The sequence below is a fragment of the Marmota flaviventris genome, chromosome 7 (genome assembly GCF_047511675.1).
Source record: "Marmota flaviventris isolate mMarFla1 chromosome 7, mMarFla1.hap1, whole genome shotgun sequence".
Lineage (NCBI taxonomy): Eukaryota > Metazoa > Chordata > Mammalia > Rodentia > Sciuridae > Marmota > Marmota flaviventris.
The window spans coordinates 6,638,520-6,663,319 of NC_092504.1; the positions used below are offsets into that span (position 1 = coordinate 6,638,520).

A 24,800-nucleotide genomic window follows, 5' to 3' on the forward strand; every position below is an offset into this window, starting at 1 on the left:
CCCCAGCTCACTCCCTAGGGTTACAACAGGCGACCCTCTGTGTCCCCTGTCCCTACACTACCAACTCTGCCAGTGGGCGAGAGGCAACTCTCGCTGCTCTGCGTTTCCCGGGCGCGCGGGGGTGGCTGTGGGCGGGTGTCCGGCAGGGCTGGCCTGGGAGCGCGGGATCAGAAGCCTGGAGAGTCCTGGGAGGACCCCAGGGGTCGCGGCTGCTGAGAAGGGACGCGGGCAGTTGGCATCCGGAGCGCGTAGACACCTGGGGCAGGGGGCGGGAGGTGAGGGGACTGGAGTGCCTTGGCAGAGGGCACCAGGCACCGGGGCAGAAGAGGGTAGGGCAGGGATCAGAGTGGCAGCAGGTGAGGGGGCTGATTGACAGAGGGCTCCAGGCAAGGACAGAAGCCAGGAGCAACAGGCGGGGACGGCCTCACACGCCTCTAGGCGAAACCAGGCTAGATCGCTCGAAGATGCCCGCGGGTCCCGGGACACCCGCCTCGCCGGGAGCACCAGAGAGCGCCTCGGACCGGGGCTTATCGGGGCCCCCAGACTGCCCGCCCTCCCCGCTCCTGACTCGGGGGTCCCCGGAATCCCCGGCCCCTCGACAGGCCGCGGTCCGCGCCAGCGTTCCGCAAAAGCTGGCGGAGACGCTGAGCAGCCAGTACGGGCTGAACGTGTTCGTGGCGGGGCTGCTGTTCCTGCTGGCCTGGGCGGTGCACGCCGCGGGCGTGGGCAAGCGGGACCTGCTCTGCTTCCTCACGGCGCTCATGCTGCTGCAGCTGCTCTGGATGCTGTGGTACGTGGGCCGCAGCTACGCGCAGCGCCGCCTTATCCGCCCCAAGGACGCGCACGCCGGGGCGCGGTGGCTCCGCGGTGAGTGCAGCGGGCGCGCCCTCCCCTCCAGCGCTCCTTCCCTCTTTCTGGGCCTCTTTTCTGGCTCTCCCTTCCCGAGGTCCGTCTCTGCTTCAAACGTGGGTCCCCTCTGCCCTCAGCTCTTGCCTTACATCATGAAAGTCACAGTTTCGCACAGTGCTCACAGTTTTCCCTGAGTACAGCCCTGCAGTGGTGTCACTGACCCCAGGGTACCTGCCACGCTCCCCTTCCTGGCACCCCCTTCCTGGCACCGGAGGACTCTGAGATCTGGCACGATGGCGCCTTTCCTCTCCTGCCCTCCGGAGCACTGTCCGGACTCGGTTCCAGGCTCAGTGTCACTTGCCTCCACGCCAGCTGCTCCCTCCTGCGGGAATGCCTTCCCCTTGCCCTGTCCCCTGCTGCTTTCCCAGCCAGGGCTCAGGCATCCCCTATTCTTCCCAGGGGAGTTTTTCCAACACCCCACTTTGTGGTTCTGGCCATGCCCTCCACTCCTGGCTCTGGCCTGGGGGAGGGTCACTGTTCTTGAAGCCTCTGTTCCTCCACCACTCCCGGGAAGCCCGGTGACACTCTTTCCTTAGCACTAGAGCCCCCTCGGGGCCTGGGGTGGAACAGGTGCTAAGGAAGTGAGGCTGTGGAAGGGGCCCAGTACCCAGGAGCCACTCTGCCTGGAGAGAAGCACTGGCTACTGCTCAGGACACACTCGCTGACACGTAAAGTCGGACCCCTGCCTCCTGGAGCTGCTGCTCCTCAGCCCTGGTGCCAGGTGAAGGAGACAGACCTGCCAAGGGCCACAGGGGGCGGTGGGAGTGGCTGTGATGAGCCGCCTCCAGGAGCGGTCAGTGCCCTGTACACCAAGAGGTCTGGACACACCACACACCTCTACTCAGATTCTCAGGCTGGATGGGAATTTAAATCTCCATTATAGTGTGTAAGTGACTTGGTGGCCTTGCCCACTGGGGGCCCCAGACTCCGCCCCTGCACAGCGGAGCTCTCACCCTGGATGGGCTGAGGTTGCTGGCACAGAGTGGGCACCCGCACTGTCAGCTCTCCTTCCCACGGTCCTTCCCCCATCCCCCGCTGTGCCTGGCAGGAGGGGCTCCTCCCTCCCGTGGCCACAAGGTGCTCTTTGTGGGGCTCTTTTGTCCCTCATCAGGTTCTGCCTCATGTTGTGACTAACAGGGACCATGTCTAGTCTTTGGGGAAACTGGATTCCATTCCAGGTGGCCCAAACTCCCCTCTGAAAATGGCTGTTTTAGGATAGTTCGTGGTTTGAGGACTCTGAGTGACAGGGAGTTCATTGCCACACACGACAGACACACCCAGCAGGACATGGGACGGTGTTTTAGGATATCCATCCACATTTTAGCTTAAACAATAAAGCCCCAGGGTTTGCCTATCCTCTCCGGCAGGGAAGCAGCTGTCTTTGTCCTTCTCTTGCTTTCTTTCTCCCCCCCTTTCTTCCACCATCCCTCCTTCCCTCCACATCCCTCCACGCCCATTTCTTCCTCACATCCTCTCTTCCCTCTCCTCCCTCCATTCCTTCTCTCCTCCTTCTTTCTCCCTCCCGGACCTCATCCTTCCTTCTTCTCTCCCTGTTCCTCCTCTCTCCCCACCTCTGCCCCACCCCCTCCCTCTCCTCTGGGCTTACTTAGGGCATAGGTCCAGGCAGAAGTGGCTGTACTGTTCCAGGCTTGGGCAGCCAGAGGGAACGATGGGAGAGACCGGCGTTTCCTGGTGGCCCTGCTCTATGGGGCACGTCTTTGTGACCTCAAGTAGAGATGGAATAAATGAGGCAAGATTGGGAGAGCACAGAGTGGGCGTCCAGTAAGGGGTGGCTGCTTGTCCACTCAGCAGGTCGCCCCTCAGGACATCCAGCCAGGCGAGGCACGAGGACCCTGGAAAAGGGTTGGCCTTGGAAGTCTTGACTTGGGGCCTCTGTCCCATCCCCAGCACCTCTGAGTTCCCACCAGTAAGTAAGAAAAGAGCCGCAGCTGTTGGGCTGGGCTGGGGACCAGTTGTGAAGCACTGGCCTGGCATGTGTGAGGCACAGGTTTCAATTCTCAGCACCACATTAAAAAAATGAACAAATACAGTTAAAAAAGAAGAAGAATTGCAGCTGCTGCCTCTAGGGAGGAGCTGGGGGTGCCGAGGGAAAGCAGTTCGCCATTCCCATGGATGAGCTGAGTGTTCATCAAGAAAACACGAAGCATTTACGAACCCCAGGGGACTGGGTGCCAAGAGGAGGCACTCTCCATCCGGTAGGAGCTGAGGTTTTGCTGGATTCATAGCTGGAAAGAGAGGGTCGGCTGGGAACCCAGCTCTCTCCTGTCCTGGTGCCAGAATCCTCTACGTGTGTGTGAATCTCTGAGAAGGAGCCACCTGTGAAAGTCCAGGCCCTGAGGTTCTCTAGAGAGGTTCTGGGCTCGGGTGGCTGCCAGGCATCCCTCAGGGCAGGGAGGACTCTGGTCCAGCAGGTGGGTGTGAGAAAGGGAAGACTTTCTTTGGAACAGAGAGTATTGACCAACCTGAAGAATGGCAGCAGAGTGGCTTATTAGCCCAGCTTCTCCGCTTGCTTAACGAACGGACTGGTTTCATCCAGAGCCATGGCAGCTGACACCTGGTGCCTGCCATGACACCTGGTGCCACCTAACGAAAGACCACTTTGCCCCAGTAATGGCCAGGGTCCTGTTTCTCTTGGTTTCTATGTAAGGTTGGCACGGTGAGGCCATGTTCCCCTTGTCCAAAGACCAGAGAAGTGTTTTAAGGCAAGTGGTGGAACAGTGGTGGGAGGAGCCCGAGCCACAGCTGCTGAGAGGTTTGGAATGCTGGGCTCATTACAAGCACCGTCTGGTTACTAGTAAGTGCTTCTGCTGTGCGTGTGAATCGTCACCCTCAGATTTGTTCCTTTCATGAGCTCAGATCCTCATTTAGCCTCAGAGTGAGGCCGGCCCATGTCTGTGACTCATCTCACCTTTGTCCAGTGTGCCAGCCACAGGCCACCTGGAAGTGGTTGCTCAGAGCACTGTGGTCCTGGTCCCCTTGGCTTAGCAGACAGGGGGCAGCTGTGAGCTGTGGCAGGTGAGCTGTGGAGATCAGGTCCAAGTGGGGATGCTTTGGTCATTTTGGGGGGAGGAGGTTGTCACCTGGTAAGAAAGTGAAGGTTGATGAAAGGGCTGGGTCCAAGCACATGTGTGTGTGTGTGTATGTGTGTGTGTGTGCGTGTGTGTGTGTGTGTGTGTGTGTGGAGGGCTGGGCACCCTCAGGGATGGTGGTCAAGAGCAGAGGAGGAGGGGAGAGGACACTAGAGCAGAGGAGAGGGAAGGTTCCTGCAGCCCTCCGTTTAGTGAGCTCTCAGCCAGGGCTGGTGTGGGGGTTGCAGAGCCCGTGTGGGTCCTGTGGTGGGGCGTGAAGACTTGAGGAGGCGGGGTGGGGGGCTCCCCATGGGTGTGCACAAAGGCCAGGCTTTGCCTGGCTTTTCCTCCTGGGAACCTACCTCTCCCCAACTATGCAGCTCCCTGCTTCTGTGGGCACAGCCTCCCAGACGTGTGCCTCACTTCTTTGGGCTGCTGTGCCCGTCCCTGATCACAGCTTGATGGAGACAGAGTTTGCACACTTCGCAATTCACCCATTCAAAGCCGGTGTTGTTTTGTTCGTTTTTTGTTTGTTTTTAATTTTTGTTGTAGGTGGACAGAATACTCGTTTTATTTTTCTGTGGTGCTGCTGAGGATCAAACCTAGTGCCTCATACGTGTTAGGCAAGCGCTCTGCCACGGAGCTCCAGTCCAGCCCTAAAGCCAGGGTTTTTAGGACATGCGTGGATGTGTGCACCCAGAGCCATGATCAGAACACCCTGCCACTGCCAGAGGACCTCCCTGTACCGTAGCCCTTTGACCCCTGCTCTCCACTCGCCTTCGGCAACTGCTGGTCCGCTTCCTGGCCCACAGATGGGCCTGTTCTGGTCTCTTCCTATGAACGCAGTGGCACAACGTGTGGCCTTCGTGGTGGCTTCTTTCCCTTAAACACCGTGTTTTCGAGGTTGGCGGGGCTGGAGGGGGCGCGCTCATTCCATCTACTTGGCAGCAGAAGCGGCTTCAGGAGGAGGGCCGACTCCCCCTTACTGGAAATATTCGGGTGGCGGTGGGGTGAGAAACAGAGGAGGGATAAGCTCCTTGCTTGGGAGCAGGTGTGTGCCATCGGCTGGTGACAGAGAGGGCGAAGGGGCGCAGTTCCACTTTGTCTCCATCTTCTCCCTTGAGCGGGAGGGCCTTTGACACCTGCAGAGGGCAGCAGAGAGCCAAGCCCTGCACAGAGGGCACTGTTGCTGGGCGCCCTTAGGTTCGCTTCTGTTCAGCAGCCTGGACTGGGTGCCCACTCTGCCTGCTGGGTGCTGCTGGGCTCTGGGGTGGAAGGATGCTCTGGCATGGCCCAGCACAGACAGGAAGGGGAGGGTGGGACACCAAGGGGGTCAGAGCATGAGGCTGAGCGTGTGGCCTTGACAGGGCTCAGAGTGCCCCTTGTCTGCCTCAGTTCCCTCATTTGTAAAATGGGAATGCTGCTGCCACCTATCACATCGGGTGACCGTGGAAACTGGGGCATGACCTCATGTGCAGTGCTGAGGACAGCTTCTGGCACACAGTAAGAGGAACACGATATTATCATGAATAAATGAGTTTTGTGACACACGGGATGGGAGACAGATGAGGAGCCTGGAGATGGGGATTTGGGGGCTTAGGGAAAGGCCCCCAGAGAAGAACTTTCCATCTCTGCTGGTGTTTGGAGGTAGTTCAGAGAGGCCAGCAAGATCCGCGTTGTGAAGAACTCTATGTGGCAGGCGCTGGACTTGGACTTCACCCAGTGGGTCATGGAGAGGCATCGAAGGCTTTAGAAAGGGAACCATGTGACTGTATTTGTACTTCAGAGCAATCACTCTGCCTGCAGGTGGGACCTGGGTTTGAGAGGGGTAAGAAAAAAGGCTGGAGGTCAGTTAGGAGCCAAGAAGAACTACAACACCTAAGCTCTGGGGAAGCTGCTCTGAATTTTAAACTGATGAACACACTGGATACAGAGAACTGAGCTGAAGCGACAGTGGGACATTCAGGAGCAGATCAGGCTGCAGAGGGCAGGTCCTCAGGAAGGTGGCCTTGTCCCCAGCACCCGTCCTGGCGTCTCTGTGAGAGTGCCACCAGACTGCATGCATTTTCATATATATATTTTGATGGGGTTTCTGGTCTATCAGAAAATATCAATGTAAGGTTAGGATTTCAACAGCAACAAGAGAATGTGGCTGGGAAAATGCGGATGCAGGTCCTCCATTCCCTGGAAGGGGAGCCAGTGCGCATGTGGAGGGTCCTGTCTCCCCAGTGTCTCGTGGGCACCTGTAGGACAGTGGTCCAGAGGACAGAAGGATGAGGCTGCAGGGTGGACCATGCTGCAAGCTGGTGCCCACCAGTTCCAGGTCATCCTTGGGCTTTTAGAAAACGAGAGCCCCCTCTCCCCAGGAGCCTCTCCTGACACCAGGCCAGGTGCAGCTCCCCAGCTGCAGGTTCTCCCAGAAGCTGCTCTTGGTGTCCCCAGCCCTGGGCGGCAGGGGATGTACCATCCAGCAGCTGTTTCCTGGTCTAACAGGACTGTGAGCTCCTGAAGGCAGAGACGCCACTGACTGCATGTGCTCCCTGTGCCATCCTGAGCGCCTGGCATAGTGCCTAATGTGACGTAGGTGCCCAGTGGTATCTGCTGAGTCATTGAACCACGGATGGGTTGGACGGACGGATGAATGTGTGAATGGAAAACACCAGAAGCTCCAGGGGAGAGGGTGACTGCTCTGGGAGGCCGACAGCTCTTCAATATGAGGCAGAACTTTTGGATGTAAGCACCAGCCAGTGATGGAAGGTGCACTTTGAGCCGCCCGGCCCACGTGTCCCCGTGGAGGCCAGGCGAAGCCTTGGGAAGCATCCCTGCATGGGATGGAGATATGGTTCAGCTTTGTGGAGACCTCCGCCTCTAAGATCCTGCGGGACAATATTCTGGATCCCTGGGAGGGACTTGGAGCCCACATGGAGGGAGGGGCTTCCCTCTCCCAACACTGGCTGGGCACGCAGCAGCTTTCGGACCAGTCTCCAACAATGCGCCGGCTAACTTCCTAGTGGGTCCTAATTCACTAAGCTTTTCTCTGTGGCCCAATGATGCTGCGGTGTTGGTAGAAACATTCCCTTTTACAGAACTTTCCAGATAGTGCACATGCCATGTGACCACTGTGCAAGGACTCCCCAGGAGATAGGTGTCATTGTCATTACCCACACTTTACAGATGAGGAAACTGAGGCACAGGGAAGCTAAGTAATGCCCCTGGTCATCAGTCAGCAAGTGGCAGAAAGCAGGACGTGGAGCTGGCCGGCCACCTTCACCACTCTGCTTCCTGCTGTGTTTTAGTATCTCTGATGCTCATCCGTGCTCCATGGACATCCACAGGGTGTACTCTGTCCTTAAGGCGTTCTGCAGAGAGAAAATCAAATTCACGGATCGTGGAATTCAATTCTTAAACTTTGTCTATTTGATCTTCCTTGTTCTGAAAGTTTCCACTTTTTTTTTTAATTAAGAGCAGTTAAATAGATAAAGCAGAAACGATTTTACTTTGGTATGTGTGTGACTGCTCTATTTCCTTGTTTTTTTATTATATGAATTGATAAAAAGAAAAGAGCTCTTTATCCTGTTGATTGATAGCTTTAAATCCCTCCTGGCCTGTGTTCGCTCTGCCACTCACACTCTCATTTCATGCGCATTGCTGGTTCCTCTTTATCCACCCATAATTCTTAATCTTCATCCTTAATTAATAGTGTGGTCACATACAGGGAATGTATTTGCATTTTACTTTGAACTGGATCCTCCTGCCCTTGCTTACTAATGGATGGGAAGATTTAGATCCTTCCAGTTATAATGATTTGTATCCTGACTGTGTCGTTTCCATTTTTCCTTTATGGAGATCATCATGATATATTTTACCATTTCTCTCATTTTCCCTTTCTGCATGTTGGCCTTTGAAGATTTTATTATGCCTCTCTATTCTGTTAATGACCATCTTCCCTTCCCATGCTTTTATGATCAGGTGCCTATCACTCCATTCTTATTTAAAAAAAAAAAAAATTTGCCCCCGCCCGTCACCTTGCTTCCCACCTGAGATGCTCTGCTCCTCCCGCTTCCTCTCCACCCTTGAGAAAGACCTTTAGGAGACCTTCTTCCCTATTTCCTCTCTTCTTAGCCTGAGACCTTAAAAGGCTTTCTCTCTCGGTTCCCCACCCAGTCCATCTCCAACCTGTAGGTTGTGAAGATATAGTTCAATTTGCCCTTAGAATGTTTATTCTGTATTGTCTTTATGTAGCATGCAAATTGTACACTCCCAGGCATTTTGTCGTCATCCATTTGGATTTAACTTATCTCCTTTTCTTGCCTTTCAATTTATTTATCCATTTTCCCATCCATCCATCCATCTTTCTATCCATCTACTCACTTATCCATCTATCCATCCATCCATTCATTCGTCCCTCCATCCATCCCTATCCAACTGTTCGTCCATCCACCCATCCATCCACTTATTCATCTATTCATCCACCTATCCATCCAATCCATCCATCCATCCATCCATCCACTTATTCATCTATTCATCCACCTATCCATCCAATCCATCCAGTCCAACCATCCATCCATCCATCCATCCACCCACTCCGTGCACTCCTCCATTCTTTTGCAAAGTGGCTTCCTCTCCTCTTCATCTTCCCCTATTTGGAGGACTCTCCTAGCTCACTGGCTCGGTGTTGCCAGATGAGTTATGCAGATGACATTTTTCTCTCCCTCTCTATTCTCTGTTCAGCTGTCCGCCTCAGAGACTCCTCTCCTGACCAAATACCCCCAGCCTCAGTGCCCTTTCCTGATCATGTTCCTTCATGCACTTAGCACCTCCTGACATTCTTTTTATGTCTATTGTTCACCTGTTTATTTCCTGTCTTTCCCACTGGAATTTTAAACTCCTAAAGGAAGATCCCTTATTTTTTTGTCTTTTGTATCCTGGTGCCTGGGACAGCAACTGGCTCAAGAGTTGATGCTCAGAAAATAATTGCTGATAAGTACACTTTGCATATCTTCAAATATCTTTCTTCTTCTGCCCTGATAAGGGCGGGGGTGTGACATCTTCACTGTGAACAGAGCCCTGGGCTGGCACCCTTTCCTTGCAAGGGACCATTGCAACCTTCCACTGTCTTCTGCTCTCCAGGGCTGCACATGATATGTCTGGTGCCAGCTCATCCGTCTATATTTTGTGATTTAAGCGGTGCTGAACTTGTGTATTTTTGGTTCTCCAGCATTGTGTTTCTGTCATTCAGCCCGCGGCACAATGCCTCATGCACACTAGGTGTCTCAGTTCATCCTGTGCAGCTATAACCAAACACCTAAGGCTGGGAACTTTATAAATAAAGAGGTTGATTTGGCTCATGATTCTATTGGCTGGAGGGTCCAAGGAGCTTGGTGCTGGCATCTTGGTAAGTCATGGCAGAGAAGTGGAATGGGAACCAGCCATGTGGAGGAGAGGCTAAGCACACAGGGCGGCTTTGCTTTATAACAACCTGCTCCCTTGAGAACCAGCTAAGCAGGACTGAGAGAACTGCACCAGCCTCACCAGGTGCTTCCCAGGACCTAACCTAACCACCTCCCCTTAGGCCCCACCCCTTAAAGGTCCCACCCCTCTCAACATCACCCCACTGAGCACCAAGCTTCTCACACATGAACCTTTGTGTGACACACTCAAACACATCCAGACCATATGGAGGAGCCCCCCAAATACTTGTAGTGAGTGGATCTAAGGGAGAGAGGGCCTGGAGACTGCTGAAGGAATACGAGGCATCTCACAGAATGCTTGGCCCGCCAGCTACAGGGGTGTTCTAGACCTCTGCTTCTCAAAGCAGGTCCCAGGCCAACCCCATTAGCCCTGCCTGGAGCTAGTTACGTGTGCCGATTGAGGGTCTCCTTCCAGGCCTCCGGAACCAGGGACTGGGGGTGCAGCTCAGAAATGTGACTCATGTCATAGCGGGAGAAACTGAAGTTGGGGGCAGGGATGTGGCTGTGGAACTCCATGTCCTCCAGGACTAGTGGGATTAGCGCCGGGCCAGAGCTGCAGGACTGGGCCCTGCGCCCGGCCAGCTGCCTGCCTCGGCTTGCTCTGTTCTTGTTTCTTTTCTTTTTAAATATATTTTAGTCATACATGGACGCAATATCTTTATTTTGTTATTTTTATGTGGTGCTGAGGATGGAACCCAGGGCCTCACATGCGCGAGGCAAGCGCTCTGCCGCTGAGCCGGGCCCCAGCCCCCGCCCCAGCCCCCGCCCCAGCCTCCGCCCCAGCCTACGCCCCAGCCTCTGCCCCAGCACCAGCCCGGGCCCCAGCTGTGTTCTTGTTTCTTTTTTGTAATGTAAACGAGCCTGGCATTTGTCAAGACATTTCAAAGCCCTGGGATCCAATCTCCACTCCAACCGAGTTTCTGGCTTTTCTATGATTTAAGAAAAGGTGAGCTGGAGTTGTTTTGGTGGCTTTGGGCAGTGGAAAGGAGCCAGGCGCTTGCAGGACTTGTCACGGGCAGGGGGCGGGGGTGCTCCTTCCCGCTGGCTGCTCCGTTGTGCCCTTGCGCACAGCCCACGACCAAGGTTCCCCTGTGCCTGGGACAGAGTTGTGATGGGGTCAGCGCTGGCCCAGGAGGACGAGGAGCTTCCACACGGCGCAGGCGCCTCTGTCCTGCTCTTCTCCCTGATGTCCTGGGTTCCTTTCCGTCTGTTCTCACAGGCAGACTCCTGTGTTTTCATCTCTTGGTCTTCACCTGTGGGCCCCTTCCAGGTGGCTGCTGCAGGCCCCTTACCTGGAGCTCCTGGAGTAGACTTTCTACCTTAGGAAAGCTTTCGACACACAGAGGGCTGCACAGGCCCTGCAGTTCCCGCATGCCCACCGCCCTGCACCCTTCTTCAGGACCTTAGGACCAGAGCATGGAGATGCTAGAGCCGGGCAGCGGCGCTCTTAGACAGATCTCTTTAGAGAAGCTTCCCGAGGCCTTCTGTTGGCTCAGTCCACCTTCACTCGTTGAATCCTTATCTGTGGACTCCATGTCCATGGGTTCAGCCAGCCATGCACTGAAGATGTTGGAAAACACCCTGCATCTGCCCTGGACACTCACAGACCCCCAGCCATTGCTCCTAATCATGCAGCTCACGGATGATCTGCACAGATTCACGTCGTCTCACGTGTCAGAGTGACCTAGAGATGGCGCGTGCCTGGGAGATGGGCGTAGGTTGTTGGAAAGTGCTCTGCCACTGTGCACGAGGCACTCAGGGTCCTCAGCATTGGGTCTCTTGGGGTCTGGGAACCAGGCTGTGTGTGGGGGTCCACTGTACCTATCATTTGTCAGGCTCTGGGAAACTCATAGGGTGGGCACAGTGATGAGCGGGACAATCCCTACATTCTAGGTTCATCTGTCCAAGAGTAGAATTTATTTTACTAATATACGTCTTTTATTTATGATTTTATATATATATAAATAAATAAATAAATAAAATAACCAACTGACATTGACCGACTGAATCCTTTCCAAGAGTACGGTTCAGTAGGTCAAGTACGTTGGCTTTGCCCGTTTCCTTCCTACCCTGCCTGTTGGGGCCCTCTGGACTCACTGCCCATTTCCCTCCCCAGCCCCTGGCGCCCCTATCCACATGCTCGCTATGGATTCGCCTGCTCTAGGTGGCTGAGGTGAGTGCAGTCCTGCGGCACTTGTCCCTTGTGACTTGTGTGTTCCCATGATGTCCTCGAGGCTTGCCCATGAGTCATGTGTGTAGGATTCCCTTCCTTTCCGACGGTGGGTGGCTCTGTGTTGTATGTACAGACCTTTCTTTCTTTACTTAGTCACCCACAGTGGGGACCCGGTCAGCTCCCACCTGTTGGCTGTTGCACACGGTGCTGCTAAGGTACGAGTGTAGGTGTCCGCTGTCCACTGTATTGTTGCTTCTGGTTCTCTTGGGTATATGCTCCCAAGTGGCATTGCTGAGTCACACAGGATGCAGTTTTAATTTTTGAGGAAGTGCCACACTGGTTGCCCACGGTGGCTGCACCATTTTGCACTCCCATCCATGTGCACAGAGATTCCAGCTTCTCCGTCTCCTACCACCATGCCTTGTGGTTGTTATTTAATAGCTATCCTAACAGAGGTGAAGTGGCATCTCCTGGTTTACGTTTGCATTTCCAGATAATTGGTGATGTTGATCATCCTTTCATGAACTTGTCGGCTGTTTTCATATCCTTTTAGGAGAAATGTTCATGCAAATCCTTTGCCTATGGAAGTTGTGGGTGTTGTTGAACTTTAGGTGTCTTTATATATTGTGGATATTAATGGCATCATCTGTACATAATGTGCAAGTATTTCCATTTGTTCTTTGGGTCGCCTCTTCACTGTATTTTCTGTGATGCACAAACCCTCTTCACTTTCAGGTAGTTCAGTTTATCCATCTGTTCATTGTCTGTTTTTTTTTGTTGTCAGGACCAAGAAACCATCTTATAGTCCATAATGTTGCGAAGCGTTCCCCTGCGCTGTCTTCTGATAGTTTTGCACTTCCAGCCTTGATTTAGGTCTTTGAGTCACTGTGAGCTAACTTGGGCGTGCAGCATAGGTTGGGGTCCTTCATTTCCTTGCATGTGGCAATCCAGTTCTCCCAGCACCAGGTGTTGACAGTACTGTCCCTGCATGTGGAATGGTCTTGGCACCCTTGGCAGAAATCCTTGACCCACATCTGATGGCGTACTGTGGTTGGTTTTGAAATGACGCAGTGCACATTAACACATACGCACGCATGTTTCTACCCTGCCCGCGTAGGAAGCATCTCACTGTTTGCCATCATCACCGTCATCCTGGGGTGCTTCAAAGTTGGCTACTTCATTGGATTTTCCGAGTGTCTTTCGGCCATGGAAGGCGTTTTCCCTGTCACACACGCGGTGCACACTCTGCTGCAGGTAATCCACCGATACTAACGACGTCATCTATTGTTGTCAAGTGTCATCAAGCACGTCCCTAGGTGTATGAAGTCCCTGGCCATAGAGACACGTGGCAAGTGGGAGCAGCCAGAGCTGCTGCAGACCCGAGCTTTAGAATATGCCAAGTGCTTTCCCCATCTCTGTGTGCGATCCCTCCAGCTACCTTCAACAGCAGGTGTGGGCTCTGCACAGCAGCCAAGGTATGGAACCACCCACCTCGGCGCCCGTTGGTGGATGGATGGATGAAGAAAATGTGGCACATGTGTGCAGCGGAAATCATCCAGCCTTAAAGAGAATGAAATCCTGGGCGGGCGGCAATGTGGATGGGCCTGGAGGACTTTATGTTAAGTGGGTGAGCCAGGCACAGAAGGCTCCTGTGTGCTCCTTCACGCGTGGAAGCCGAAGAGAAAATGAGGAAGATATATAAAGGGCTCAGCAGTGTTTGGCATGGAGTAGGTGCTCAATACGTGTTTGTTTCTAAAATCAAGACTTAGATGTTTTAAAAGTGCTAATAATGCTGGTATACAGGAGGCACTCAATCAATGTCAACGAGTGAGTGAGCAGGCACAGGAGGATATTTGCTGAACACGTTCACATTCCAGGAGCCGGTTTTAAGTGATCAGAATGGATTCTCTCAGTTAATGGCTCACAGTGCCTCCAGGGCAAGTTCCTTATCTTCATTTTGCAGGTGACAAGCAGTTAGAAAGGTCCCCAGGCTAGCCCAAGGTTTTGCGGCCAGAGTCTGATACAGATGGAACATCCCTAATCTGAAACTTTGAGCGGTGACAGGCTGCCGCAAGCAGAAAATTCAACCCTGAATTTTGTGCACAAAATTATGTAATATATGGCGTGCATATGAGGCCTAACAGAGAGAATGAATTCTGGGTTTAGACTTGGGTCCCATCCCCAAGATTTCTCATGGCATATATGCAAGTACTGCAAAGTCTGAAAGAATTGGAAATAATCTGGCACCTGGAATCTGAAACACTGCTGGCCCCGGGAGCATTTCAGATAAGAGAGACCAACCTGGGCCAGAGACACAGCTGTCACGCCCCGCCCTGTGCTGCTGCTGGGGGCTGTGGCCCGGGGCTGGATAGCACAGGGGAAAGGACCCTGTTCTTCATTCAAAGTGCTCAACATTTAATTTCTGGGCGCTGGCTCTGTTCAATGGATATTTCTTGGCTAAAGCCTGGCAAAGGTGCTGTGGTCAGACTTCAGGGCTCCTGCCAGGCAGGCTTCCACTCCCACCCCCGCCCCACGGCAGACATCCCCAGTCGACTGCAGCACTCCATCCAAAGAAGACATCACAAGTCAACCACAGCACCCCTCCCTCCAGACCCGCGAGGCCCCACCTGCTCTCCCCAGGTGCTCCCAGCTCACTGTCCCCACGGGGCCATGATGCAGCACCTGAGAGAGGAAAGCCACTTGCCTTTCTTGGGGTGGGAGGTCATTCATGTCCCCAGCGTTTTCTTGGACCTTTGCTTCAGGTTTCATAACTCCTCAAGTGCGCAAATCCAAGGACACTTGTCCCACTCATGTCACTTCCTCTTCCTTTCCACCTAGGTGTATTTTCTCTGGGGACATGCCAAGGATATCATCCAGTCTTTCAAAACTCTGGAAAGGTAAAACTTGGGGGGATCGCCTTGCGTGTTGAATTTGGGGTTCTTCTAGAAGGAACCAGCCTCACAGCTGCCTCTTGCTGGGTGGTGAACACAGGGACCCCCTCTCTGCTCAGGGCTGGACAGCGGAGCTCTCCTCGTGGCCAGGAGGGGACCCCGGCTTCAGCCCCTTCCTGGGACGGCCCTGGAGGCAGAGCAGGGTTCAGTTTTGACTCGGCCATTGGTGCCAGTTCCCTTTCATGGCCTCCGTTTCCTCATCTCTGCAATGGGGATGACACGGTGGCCCTCCCTGGAGACTGAGTGAGGCAGTGGACACGGACTAGTGGCTTGGCAAGTGCAGGGTCTGTTCTGAACGGCCCGCCTGGCTCGGCTGACTGGGAGGGCAGAGAACTCCATCTCCAGGACGAGGGGGGGAGCCACCCTAGTCGCATGTAGCAGAGGCCCCGGGCCCCACGCGGGTGCTTCAGGGGATCAGTATTTGCTTTGTTGAATGATCTCTTGCCTACAAACTCTCCCCGAGGAAGGGAAGCTCCCTCACTACCGTTTGGTGGCATCAGGTGACGGCTGATATTAAAACACTGATTTGCGCGTGACCACTGGATAAGCTGCTTCGATAGGCCATTGAATAGAAATAGGTTTTGCCCACCTCACTGTGCAGAACAGGGTGGACATCAGGTGTGTGGGCACCTTGGGGCTTCCTGTGTGCCATGGGGATAAGCCAGGAGGCACAGGATATCCTTGGCTGTTGTGAATGCCCCGGAAGCCCCACCTCCACCCCCCTGGATCTGGGCATTGGCTGAGCCCAGCTGCCTCTGTCGCAGGTGGGTGGCAGCCCTGGGGGCTGCGGGGGCAGTGCTTTTCCTCGCTCCAGCCACTGTTGACTGTGGCCCCAGGACACTGCGGCCCTGACCCTGTCCCTCCAGCAGAGGCCAACTCAGCCCTGCCATCAGGTCTGGGCTGGGCAGTGCGGCGACCAGCCCGTGGACGGTGGCCCCTCCAGATGGACACGTGCTGTGTGTGTGGAATATATTGCAGATGTCAGAGTCTAGAACGAAACAGGGCGGAAAGCGCCTCAGTAGGATTTCGGGGTTTGATTGTATGTCACCATGATGTGGCCTCGGGTGTGCTGGGTTTAATGAAGTTTTACTACAACTATTTGACTTGCCCCTTTTTACCGTTTCTGAAGTATGACCACAGGTGCTCTGGAGCGTCCTGCGTGGCTCTCATGTTGTCCTGCATTGTCTTTTCACCAGGCAGCACTACTCTGGGCCATGCTCCAGGCGTTTGTCTCTGGGGTCTGCCACCTGAGTGGGACCGGGACCTCACACTGCCTCAGCCTTGCTGGTGGAGTGTTTGGAGACAAGTCCAGCCAGAGTGGCTATTTACTCTATGTGTGACCATAGGCTAGGTCCTGAGCCTCAGTGGGACTCCAGAAGCTCAACGGTATTATCACTGAGAGGATCTCTCTAGGTTTCTGCTCTTCTATGCTCAGCAAGTTAGTACTTCATCCCATGCTGGTTGCTTCATGGTCATAATATGGCTGCCACAACTCCAGCCTTCATGTCTACACTTAAGAATGTCATAAGAGGGAGCTAGACCTCTCTCATTCTTACCTCTTTCATCAAAAAATGCAAAAGCTTTTAAGTAGTGCCCCATAGACTGAGCCTCACACTCCAGTGACCAGAATGGCTAAGTCTGGTTGCAAGGGGAGCCAGACAGCAAGGCTCTGGCTTGTGTTGTGTGTGGGAAGGTAGGTGGGAAGACAGGAGGCTGGGTGATGATAGCTGGGTGGTCAGTCAGCAGGGCAGCTGTATCCACACTCCAGGTGTCCAGGGTAGCCCTTCCATCTCTTCCTCTCATTGTTCTCCCCCTCCTCTTCCCTCTGGAGGACAGGTCTGGGCTATGGGTGGGGTGTCCTCTCATCGTGAAGTCTCTTCCCCAGAGGCCAGCTTCCAAGACAGTTCCTTTGATGTCCCCTAGACAATGAGTTGAGTCCAGGGAGTTCAAGATGAAGGCAGAATGCAAAAACTCTGTGGTTTTGGAAGGTCCCGGGAGCTGCCTCGCCCAGCCAGACAGAGCCACCCAGAGCCCTGGTGGGGGGGGTGGTGAGAGTGGAGAAGGAGGTGTGCGCACGTGTGAGCGCACGTGTGTGCACGTGTGTGCATGTGCGCCCCTCTCACCCCAGGGGGCCTGGATCTGTCCCAGGGCCACTCAAGAGCCGAGCCCTCGTGTCCTTCCCCAGGTTCGGGGTGATCCACTCTGTGGTCACCAACCTGCTCCTCTGGGCCAACAGTGTCCTGAACGAGTCCAAGCACCAGCTGAACGAGCACAAGGAGCGGCTCCTCACTCTGGGCTTCGGGAACATAACCTTAGGTGAGTGGGGCCCTTGCACAGGGCCAGAGTGGCCAGGGTGACCCAGGTGGCCGGGGTGGCCCAGGTGGCAGAGGTGGCCCAGGTGGCCGGGGTGGCCCAGGTGGCCGGGGTGGCCCAGGTGGCCGGGGTGGACGAGTGGGCTCCACCAGCTCCTCACTGGCAGGAAGCCCCGCCGTCCCTGCCTCTCTAGGCGGGGTTGCTGAGCGTAAGGAAGGCTTTGTGACCCAGGGCTGGAGCCCAGGGCTGTCAGCGGCTGCCTTTGCTCCTGGCGTGGTGCGGCCTGGGGGCGGAGGCTCTGTTTTCCACTGGGGAAGATGGGCGGCTGCTGCCGTTGGTGTTCTTGGTTAAACCTCTGGTGTGGCTTAGGGACCCTGGGAGTCTAATGGCAGGCTGGGCTTGGTGGCGTTAGTGGGCAGGAAGTGTTCATCGAGCTGGGCTTGCCTTGTGCTCTGGGCCCATGGATACCCTCCCATTCCTACTTGAGAGCCTACAGTATTAGTCCTCTTGTTTCCTTCCAGAGTTCCTAAGGTTTTGTGACCCATCACCTCTATCCTGGGACATCCTGGGACACCTGAGACTGCAATGTCCTGGGAAGCCATGTGACCTCTATGAGCCCACCTTTCCTCTTTGTAAATTGGAGGACCCTGTATTTTCAAAGTCTCCTTCCTGCTCTAGTGAGCTGCAGGTCTAGCTTTGCAACCCCAGGCCAGTCCTGAGAGCCCCTTGGAGCCTGCTCCCCACTGGGAGTGAGGGTGACAAATTCAGGCACACATTGTAACTCCTCCTCTGGTGGCCACCCCGGTAGCCCTCCTGTGTCTCGGGGCTCACTCCCCCTTGGGATCACAGCAGCAGTAAAGCTTCCTCTCATTCTGCTGCAAACACTCAAGTTTCCAGTGTATTTGACTCTACTCTGTTCTCTCCATCTCTATTCTATTCCATTATAATTCATTTGGTCCACAAAAATATTGGCTGCTACCCTCTCAGTACACTTCACAATCTGATATTGGTTTACCCAGCACTTAGAAAATACTGTCTATACAATTTTTCTTCCTTGTAAGATGATTATTTTCCAATCTCATTAAAACATTCTTGTAAAGAATCTTTGCTTTAATTTTTATTTATTTTTATTTTTGATATCAATGATTGAACCCAGAGGTGGTAACCACTGAGCCACCTCCCCAGGTCTTTTTAATTTTTTATCTTTAAGGCCTAGCTAGGTTGTTGGAGCTGGTTTTGAACGGTGGTCCTCCCACCTCAGCCTCCCAGGTTGCTGGGATTACAGGCCTGCACCTCTGTGCCTGACTTTATTGTTTTTTTTTTTATGATTATGGCCATTATTTTAATTAACTCTAAGTCTTAAAACATCTTCTAAGATGTTTTAAGATGAATATTGTAAAGTTTTTTTTGGCATGGATTTTTTAAATTTATTTTTCAGCAGGTTTCTCTTTTTTGCTCTTTTTAGATACACATGACAGTAGAGTGTGCTTTGACATATTATACATATTGGAGAATAACTCATTGTAATTAGGATCCCATTCCTGTGGGTGCACAAGATGTGGGGTTTCACTGATCATGTATTCACATATGAACATAGGAAGGTGATGTCGATTAATTCTACTGACTTTCCCACCTCCCCTCCCTTCCCCTTTGTGTGACCCACTGAACTTCTATTCTTCTCTCCCCTGTGTGTGTTGGCATCCACATATCAGATAGAACATTTGGCCTTTGTTTTATTTGGAGCTGGCTTATTTCACTTAGCATGATAGTCTCCAGATCCATCCATTTACTGGCAAAATTCATAATTTCATTCTACTTTAAGGCTGAGTAATATTCCATTATGTATATATGCCCATTTTCTCTTTCCATTCATCTGTGGAAGGGCACCTCAGTTGATTCCATAGTTCTGCTATTGTGAATTGAGCTGCTATAAACATTGATGTGGCCAGGTCACTGTAGCATGCTGATTTGAAGTCCTTGGGGTACATGCTGAGGAGTGGGATAGCTGGGTCAAATGGTCCTTTCTTCTGTGGCTCCCTTGTCTTCTAGGGGTGGTGCCAATTTCTGCAGCCGGCACCCGTGTCTGCGTGTGCCCATCCCATGCCACTCTGGCCAGGGCTGTGTCTTCAGGGAAAGCCTTTGCTAACTGGAGGGGCATCTTCCCTACAGAGCATTTAAAAATAATTTTTAAAACCACACACAGAGATCATATTCACGAGAAAATTCAGTAATACAGAAAAGCCAATGCAGAAGGAAACAGAAATCCCTTCCCTTTTGCGGGAGTTTTGTGCCCATGGCTCCCCTCTGGCTCGTGTCCTCTGACTGCGGAGGTGTCAGCCACGAGTCTCTATCTCTCGAAGGTGGAGGCAGGGTCTCCTCTTGGGCCCCTGTTTTAGCTCAGAGCAGCCGGTGAGTGCACTGGGGGCACTGGGGGTGGCCGGTCCTGCAGCTGCCCGTGCTCTAAGCGCAGCGCGGAGGGACGGGCCACCGCACTCCCAGCTGGGGTCCGCGGCTTGCTGGGCGGGAGGCCGCCTGGCGTCCAGGGTGGCGGCTCTGTGCTGACGGCCGGCTCTCCTGTCCCCCCAGTCCTGGACGACCACACGCCGCAGTGCAACTGCACGCCGCCCGCGCTGTGCCCGGCCGTGTCGCGCGTCATCTACTACCTGTACCCCTTCAACATCGAGTACCAGATCCTGGCCTCCACCATGCTCTACGTCCTGTGGAAGAACGTGGGCCGCAGGGTGGACAGCCCCGCGCGCCCCGAGATGCGGTTCCAGTTCAGCCGGGGGATGGCGGGCGTGGCGCTGGGCCTGGGCGTGCTGGCGGCCACCATCGGGGTGGTGGCCGTGTACCTGGTCCACATCGGGCGCTCCAGGACCCAGAGCGAGTGGGCGCTGGTGCTCTTCTACCTGTCGGCCACCAGCCTGCTGACCCTCATGGGCGCTGCGGGGCTGCTGGGAATCTGGGTCTGCAGGATGGACGAGCAGTCGCTGGATGAGTCCAAAAACCCGGCCCGCAAGCTGGACGCGGACCTCCTGGTGGGCACGGCCTCGGGCTCCTGGCTCATCTCCTGGGGCTCCATCCTGGCCATGCTCTGCGCCACCACCCGCCCGCGCTACACCTGGTTCAACCTGCCCTACTCGGCCCTGGTGATCGCCGAGAAGTACATCCAGAACCTCTTCATCATCGAGTCGGTCCACCGCGAGCCCCAGCCGCTCCGCGAGGACAACCGCACGCTCCGCGTGGTCGCCGTCTGCAGCGGCGGCACCTCCTCCCTGGCCTCTTCGGGCCCCCGGAGGGGAGCGGCGGCCGGGGCGGTCAACGGGAGTCTGCAGCCCGGTTGTGGCAAAGAGGAAGAGGAGCGGGGCCGCCCGCCTCGCGAACCTCGGGTCCTGCAGGGCAGCACCAGGAGGAGCGTCCTGAGGAATGTGGCCGTCTTCCTGTTCCTCTGCAACATCTCGGTAATCTCCCCAAGCTCCTGGGATGATCTGCCAATCAGCTAATCTGTTTTCCTCACCTTTTCCAAATCAGGGGTGGGGATGGGTGGTACCGAGAGTGAATGTGAGGTTAAAAGGGGACTCGAGTCCTGGGAATCCTGGTGGAGCACAGGGCACACAGAGGGCAGGTGAGAGGACGCCCGCTCTTCCCTTGGGAAGGTCGAGCTCGGTTGCCATGTGCAATAGGAGTGTGGATCTAGGGGGGACTTCCCTGCCAGTATCAGTCAGCATTACTTTGGTTGCAGATGATGGGCTTACATCTCAGTGACATTTACCGCTCTCACAGGACGCTGAGGATCTTCTGCTTGGGTTGGGTCTGCAGCTGAATCATGCCATGGAACTCCATCTTTCCTCTCAGCCATACTCTGCATGGTGCTTGCTGCCACATGGTGTTAAGATGGCTGCAGCAGTACCAGGCATCAGGTTTGGGCTCAAGATGGGAAACAGAGGGACAGGCTGATGCTGTGCAATGTCTCTCCCATAGCCACCCCTTGCTGCACCAGATGCTGGAAGCACGGGGGGTTTGCTTTCCAGCCCCGTGACTGAAGCCAATCATGGAGAAGCTGTGGTCACTCACATAAAGTTGCTTGACTCAGCCTCAGGGACTGGTTGGGACCAAGTGGTCAAGACAGGGAAAAGCATTTTGGGCAAAGGCATATAATGTGCAAAGACTCAGAGGCAGCGGACACTGTGGCATATTTTGGGAGCACGGAGCATGGACCACATCCATGTCTAGCAGAGAGGCACAGTGGGACTCAGGAGGGAGGGTCCCCTTGGGTGGGCTCTGGCGTGAGTGGCCTCCTTGCCTGGGCTGGGGTTCAGCCTTGGTGCTGAGGGCAGGACGGGGCGCTCTGGCATCGTCTTGGAACGATGCCCAGGCAGCCATGTGCAGGAAGGGGGCAGAGGTCAGGCCCGCAGCTGGGAGACCAGTGGGCTGCAGCCTGGGAGGGAGGCCCGCAGCAGCCCAGGCAGGACAGGACGGGCGGGAGCCAGGGCGGAAGTGGTGGCATGGAGAGAAGAGGAAGGGACAAAAGCCGGCCTGCTCCTGGGGTTTCTCTAGAGCCGGGGTTTCCTGGAGGCCTGTGGCAGTCACAACCAGGGACAGGGGAAAGCTCTGGGGCTCACGTAAGCAGAGAAGGGAGGGGCCCAGGAAGAGCCTGGGACCTGACGGCCATAAGAGGCTGAGCAAAGGAGAAGCCGGCAGAGGGGACTGGAGAGGACCAGCGGAAGTGGCAGGAGGGCCCCCAGAGGCTCGGGAGCAGGCTGGGGGAGTCCCTCGGGGATGTTATGAGGCCACACGTGTCAGTGACCTCTGCGGGTAAGAAGCCACCCCAAGCTTGGCAGCTCAGCACCACAAACATTAACCACTTCATGGCGTCTGGGTTCTGCAAATCCAAGTGCAGCTCAGCTGGGTCTGCTCAGGGCCCTTCCAGGCTGCAGGCTGTGGGCAGGCTGCGTCCCTGCCAAGGCCTCATTTGGGGATCTCATTCCAGACCCAATCCATGGCTACTGGCAGGGTTCTGCTCCTTCGGGGCTGTTTGAGGGCCCGTGTTCCTTGCTGGCTACTGGCCTGAGACCTTCTCTGTACCCAACCCCGGGCCTCTCCAGAGGGCGGCTCAGCCTGGGACAGTCTAGGACCCTGGCCTGCTCTCTTGCAGATGGCAGATCTGACTTTGGAGGTGACTTTTGCTCTGTTCTGTTAGGAGTGCTCAGTGGGCTCTCCTGCATTCCAGGGGATGGAACTGCACAGGCCGTGACTCCAGGAGCTGGGGACACTGGGGTCATGCTAGGGGCTGCCAGGAGTGGGAGTGGAGGGTGCTCCAGAAGCATACAGTAGGAGCAAGAGTCCCGGACCGAGCAGGGTGCCCTGACAGTGGCGGAGGGGAAGGGGCCTGGCCAGACTGAGGGGGGTGGGGCCGGCGTGCGGGTCATTTCTGTACATTTTACCAACTGAATTCTCACCTAGGCCCTCTCAGAGGTGCTAGTCTTCCTGTGTTACAGATGAGGAAACTGAGGCTGGGTGGGGCTGGTGGGGAAGGAGAGGAGGGGACAGGTGCCCACGGTACTGACTGCAGGGACTTGTGGGTGAGGATGGAGCAGGCTCTCGGGAGGCTGGTGGGTGGGACGTTTCCATGGAGACAGGAGCCTGGCGGGCTCAGCATCCTGACAGGAGTGATGCAGGCTCCTGGATCTGGGCAGCGCCCCCCTGTGGTGCCTGGCGGTAGTGCGGCCTCCTCCAGGATGGGAAGCCGCTCACCTTGACAGACTCCCTCTTCTTTTGCAGCTTTGGGTACCTCCCGCCTTTGGCTGTCGCCCCGAGTATGACAACGGACTGGAGGAAGTCGTCTTCGGCTTCGAACCCTGGATAATTGTGGTCAACCTGGCCATGCCGTTTTCTATTTTCTATCGAATGCACGCGGCTGCCTCTCTCTTTGAAGTCTATTGTAAGATCTAGTCTGGTCCACACAGGATTGGGGTCCAGCTGGCGGGGCAGTGCCCGGGGCCACCTGGGAATGGCCGGGCTGGGCAAACATGGCCTGACTAACGCGAGGAGGCGCCTTTGTCTGCGTGATTGTGTGTCTTGTGGGCAAACAATCAGATCAAAGCCTGCGAGGAGGCCCAGATCCATCCTCGGTTAGTTGATTCTAGTCAAACCCAAATCATTTTATTTCCTTCTGAGTGAAACCCTCTATTTTAGAAAAATGTGATCTTAGGTTGGGAAAAAAATGTCAAAACAAAATGCACAGTTTGTTTTTCATAAAAAGCACTTCCTGTTTGTGATTTATCAGTGACCACTTACAGCCTTATTACTGACCATCTATCCACAGAGCAACCACTTCAATTTTGTCCTCAGAGCTGATTGAATGTAGCTACAGACACGTTTGGTTAATATTTTAGTTTCTGAGTAGGTCTAATTTTTGAACAAAATTACTTTGATCACCTGGATGGAAATTTTTGTATAGGTTAATGTAAAGACACATTCCTTACCTGAAATTTTGCGATCATTTTGACGTATTTTAAAAAATAAAGTTCACTCTTTTTTATTTCACTATAAATGTGTATATGCTTATTATAGCAAAGTTGGACACTTCAGAATCTTAGGGAAAAAAATCACCTGTGATGCTTTTGTTCAATTAAACAGTTATGTTTTAACCTCCGGATGTATTTCTTCTCATCAGGAGGATGCGGGGATTCCTTTGATTGTTATATGGCTCAGTGATGATCCAACATTTTAAATTTTGTAACCCAGTGTTTCAATTTTGTAACCCACATTTGAGGGAAAGGTGTCTCTGTGCTTAGCCTGTACACCACTGTGTTACCACTGTTTACACAGCACACACACTTTATAAGGCATTGTAAGTAATCCAGAGACCGTAAAGTGTATGGAGGATGTGCATGGGACGTAGTAACACCAGGCCACTTGTACACAGGCCTGGAGCCTAAGCATCCTCAGGCTTTGGTACTCACATGGGCCCTGGAATCAAGCCCTGAGGATACCAAAGGACAGTGAGATGCCTCAAATCCAGAGGCCTTGTCCAAAGGTTACAAATATTTTAACGTCTCCTAAGGGACATTGACATTTGGGTAGGACTTTTATGTTTTTCCGTAACTATTTTAAAATGCTAATAAAATTGGCTTACTTACTGTACGTACCAACACGAATGTCTTATCTGAGTGTTTTTATTTTTTTTGACAGCACAGGCCATGGACCATTAAGAAACACCAAGTTTTTTTTTTTTTTAATTTTTAATGTGAGTAAATACTTTATATTCATCTTAGTGAAAACAGCAACAAACAATATAAAAAACAGGCCCACATCCTAAAAGCAGGGAAAGGCCCCCTGTGATGCTTTCCATCTGGAGCGCTGGTTCCCAACCGGGGCCTGGGGCCCTCAGGAGGTGTCTGTCGATTGCCATCACTGCAGTGGAGGAGACCAGGGACGTGTTGAGCATCCTGCAGTGACCAGGACAGCCCCTCCCCCAGAATCACCAGGCCCCAGATGGGATGGAGCCGAGGTTCAGAAATCACGATCTGGAGGTAACTGCATAGGTAACTGCTGTCAGCGGGGTTCCTAGGCACCTGTCAGGACACACACACACACACACACACACACACATGGGATCACTTTTTCATGCACTGAATTGTCATGTAACCTGCTTTCTTCCTCTTAGCTCACAGTGATCTTGTTGAGTGTTTCCCGGGCCCCGCGGTGCTGAGCTCACCCTCTTAGTGTGCACAGGAACCTCTGGGAGCCCTCAGGACCCTTGTCCGCCTGCTGACATTCAGAGGCAGTGGTCAGCAGTGGCCCGTGAGCTGCAGGGGGTCTGAGGACCCACAGGAAGGCTCCTGAGAGGCTCCCTTGACCTGGGTGTTCTTCTGCCCCATGGTTTTGGGTG

At 54.1% G+C, this 24,800-nt stretch overlaps 1 protein-coding gene across 1 annotated transcript; it reads left to right on the forward strand.

Annotated features, from left to right (window-relative positions):
- The first annotated feature begins 229 nt into the window (after nt 1-229).
- On the forward strand, nt 230-23,409 carry Otop1 (otopetrin 1). The gene is made up of 6 exons (XM_027937893.3): nt 230-867; nt 12,760-12,896; nt 14,481-14,539; nt 16,779-16,909; nt 19,493-20,367; nt 22,688-23,409. The coding sequence occupies exons 1-6, from the start codon at nt 465-467 to the stop codon at nt 22,856-22,858; spliced, it is 1,776 nt and encodes a 591-aa protein (XP_027793694.3). The 5' UTR covers nt 230-464; the 3' UTR covers nt 22,859-23,409.
- Nucleotides 23,410-24,800: the final 1,391 nt, after the last annotated feature.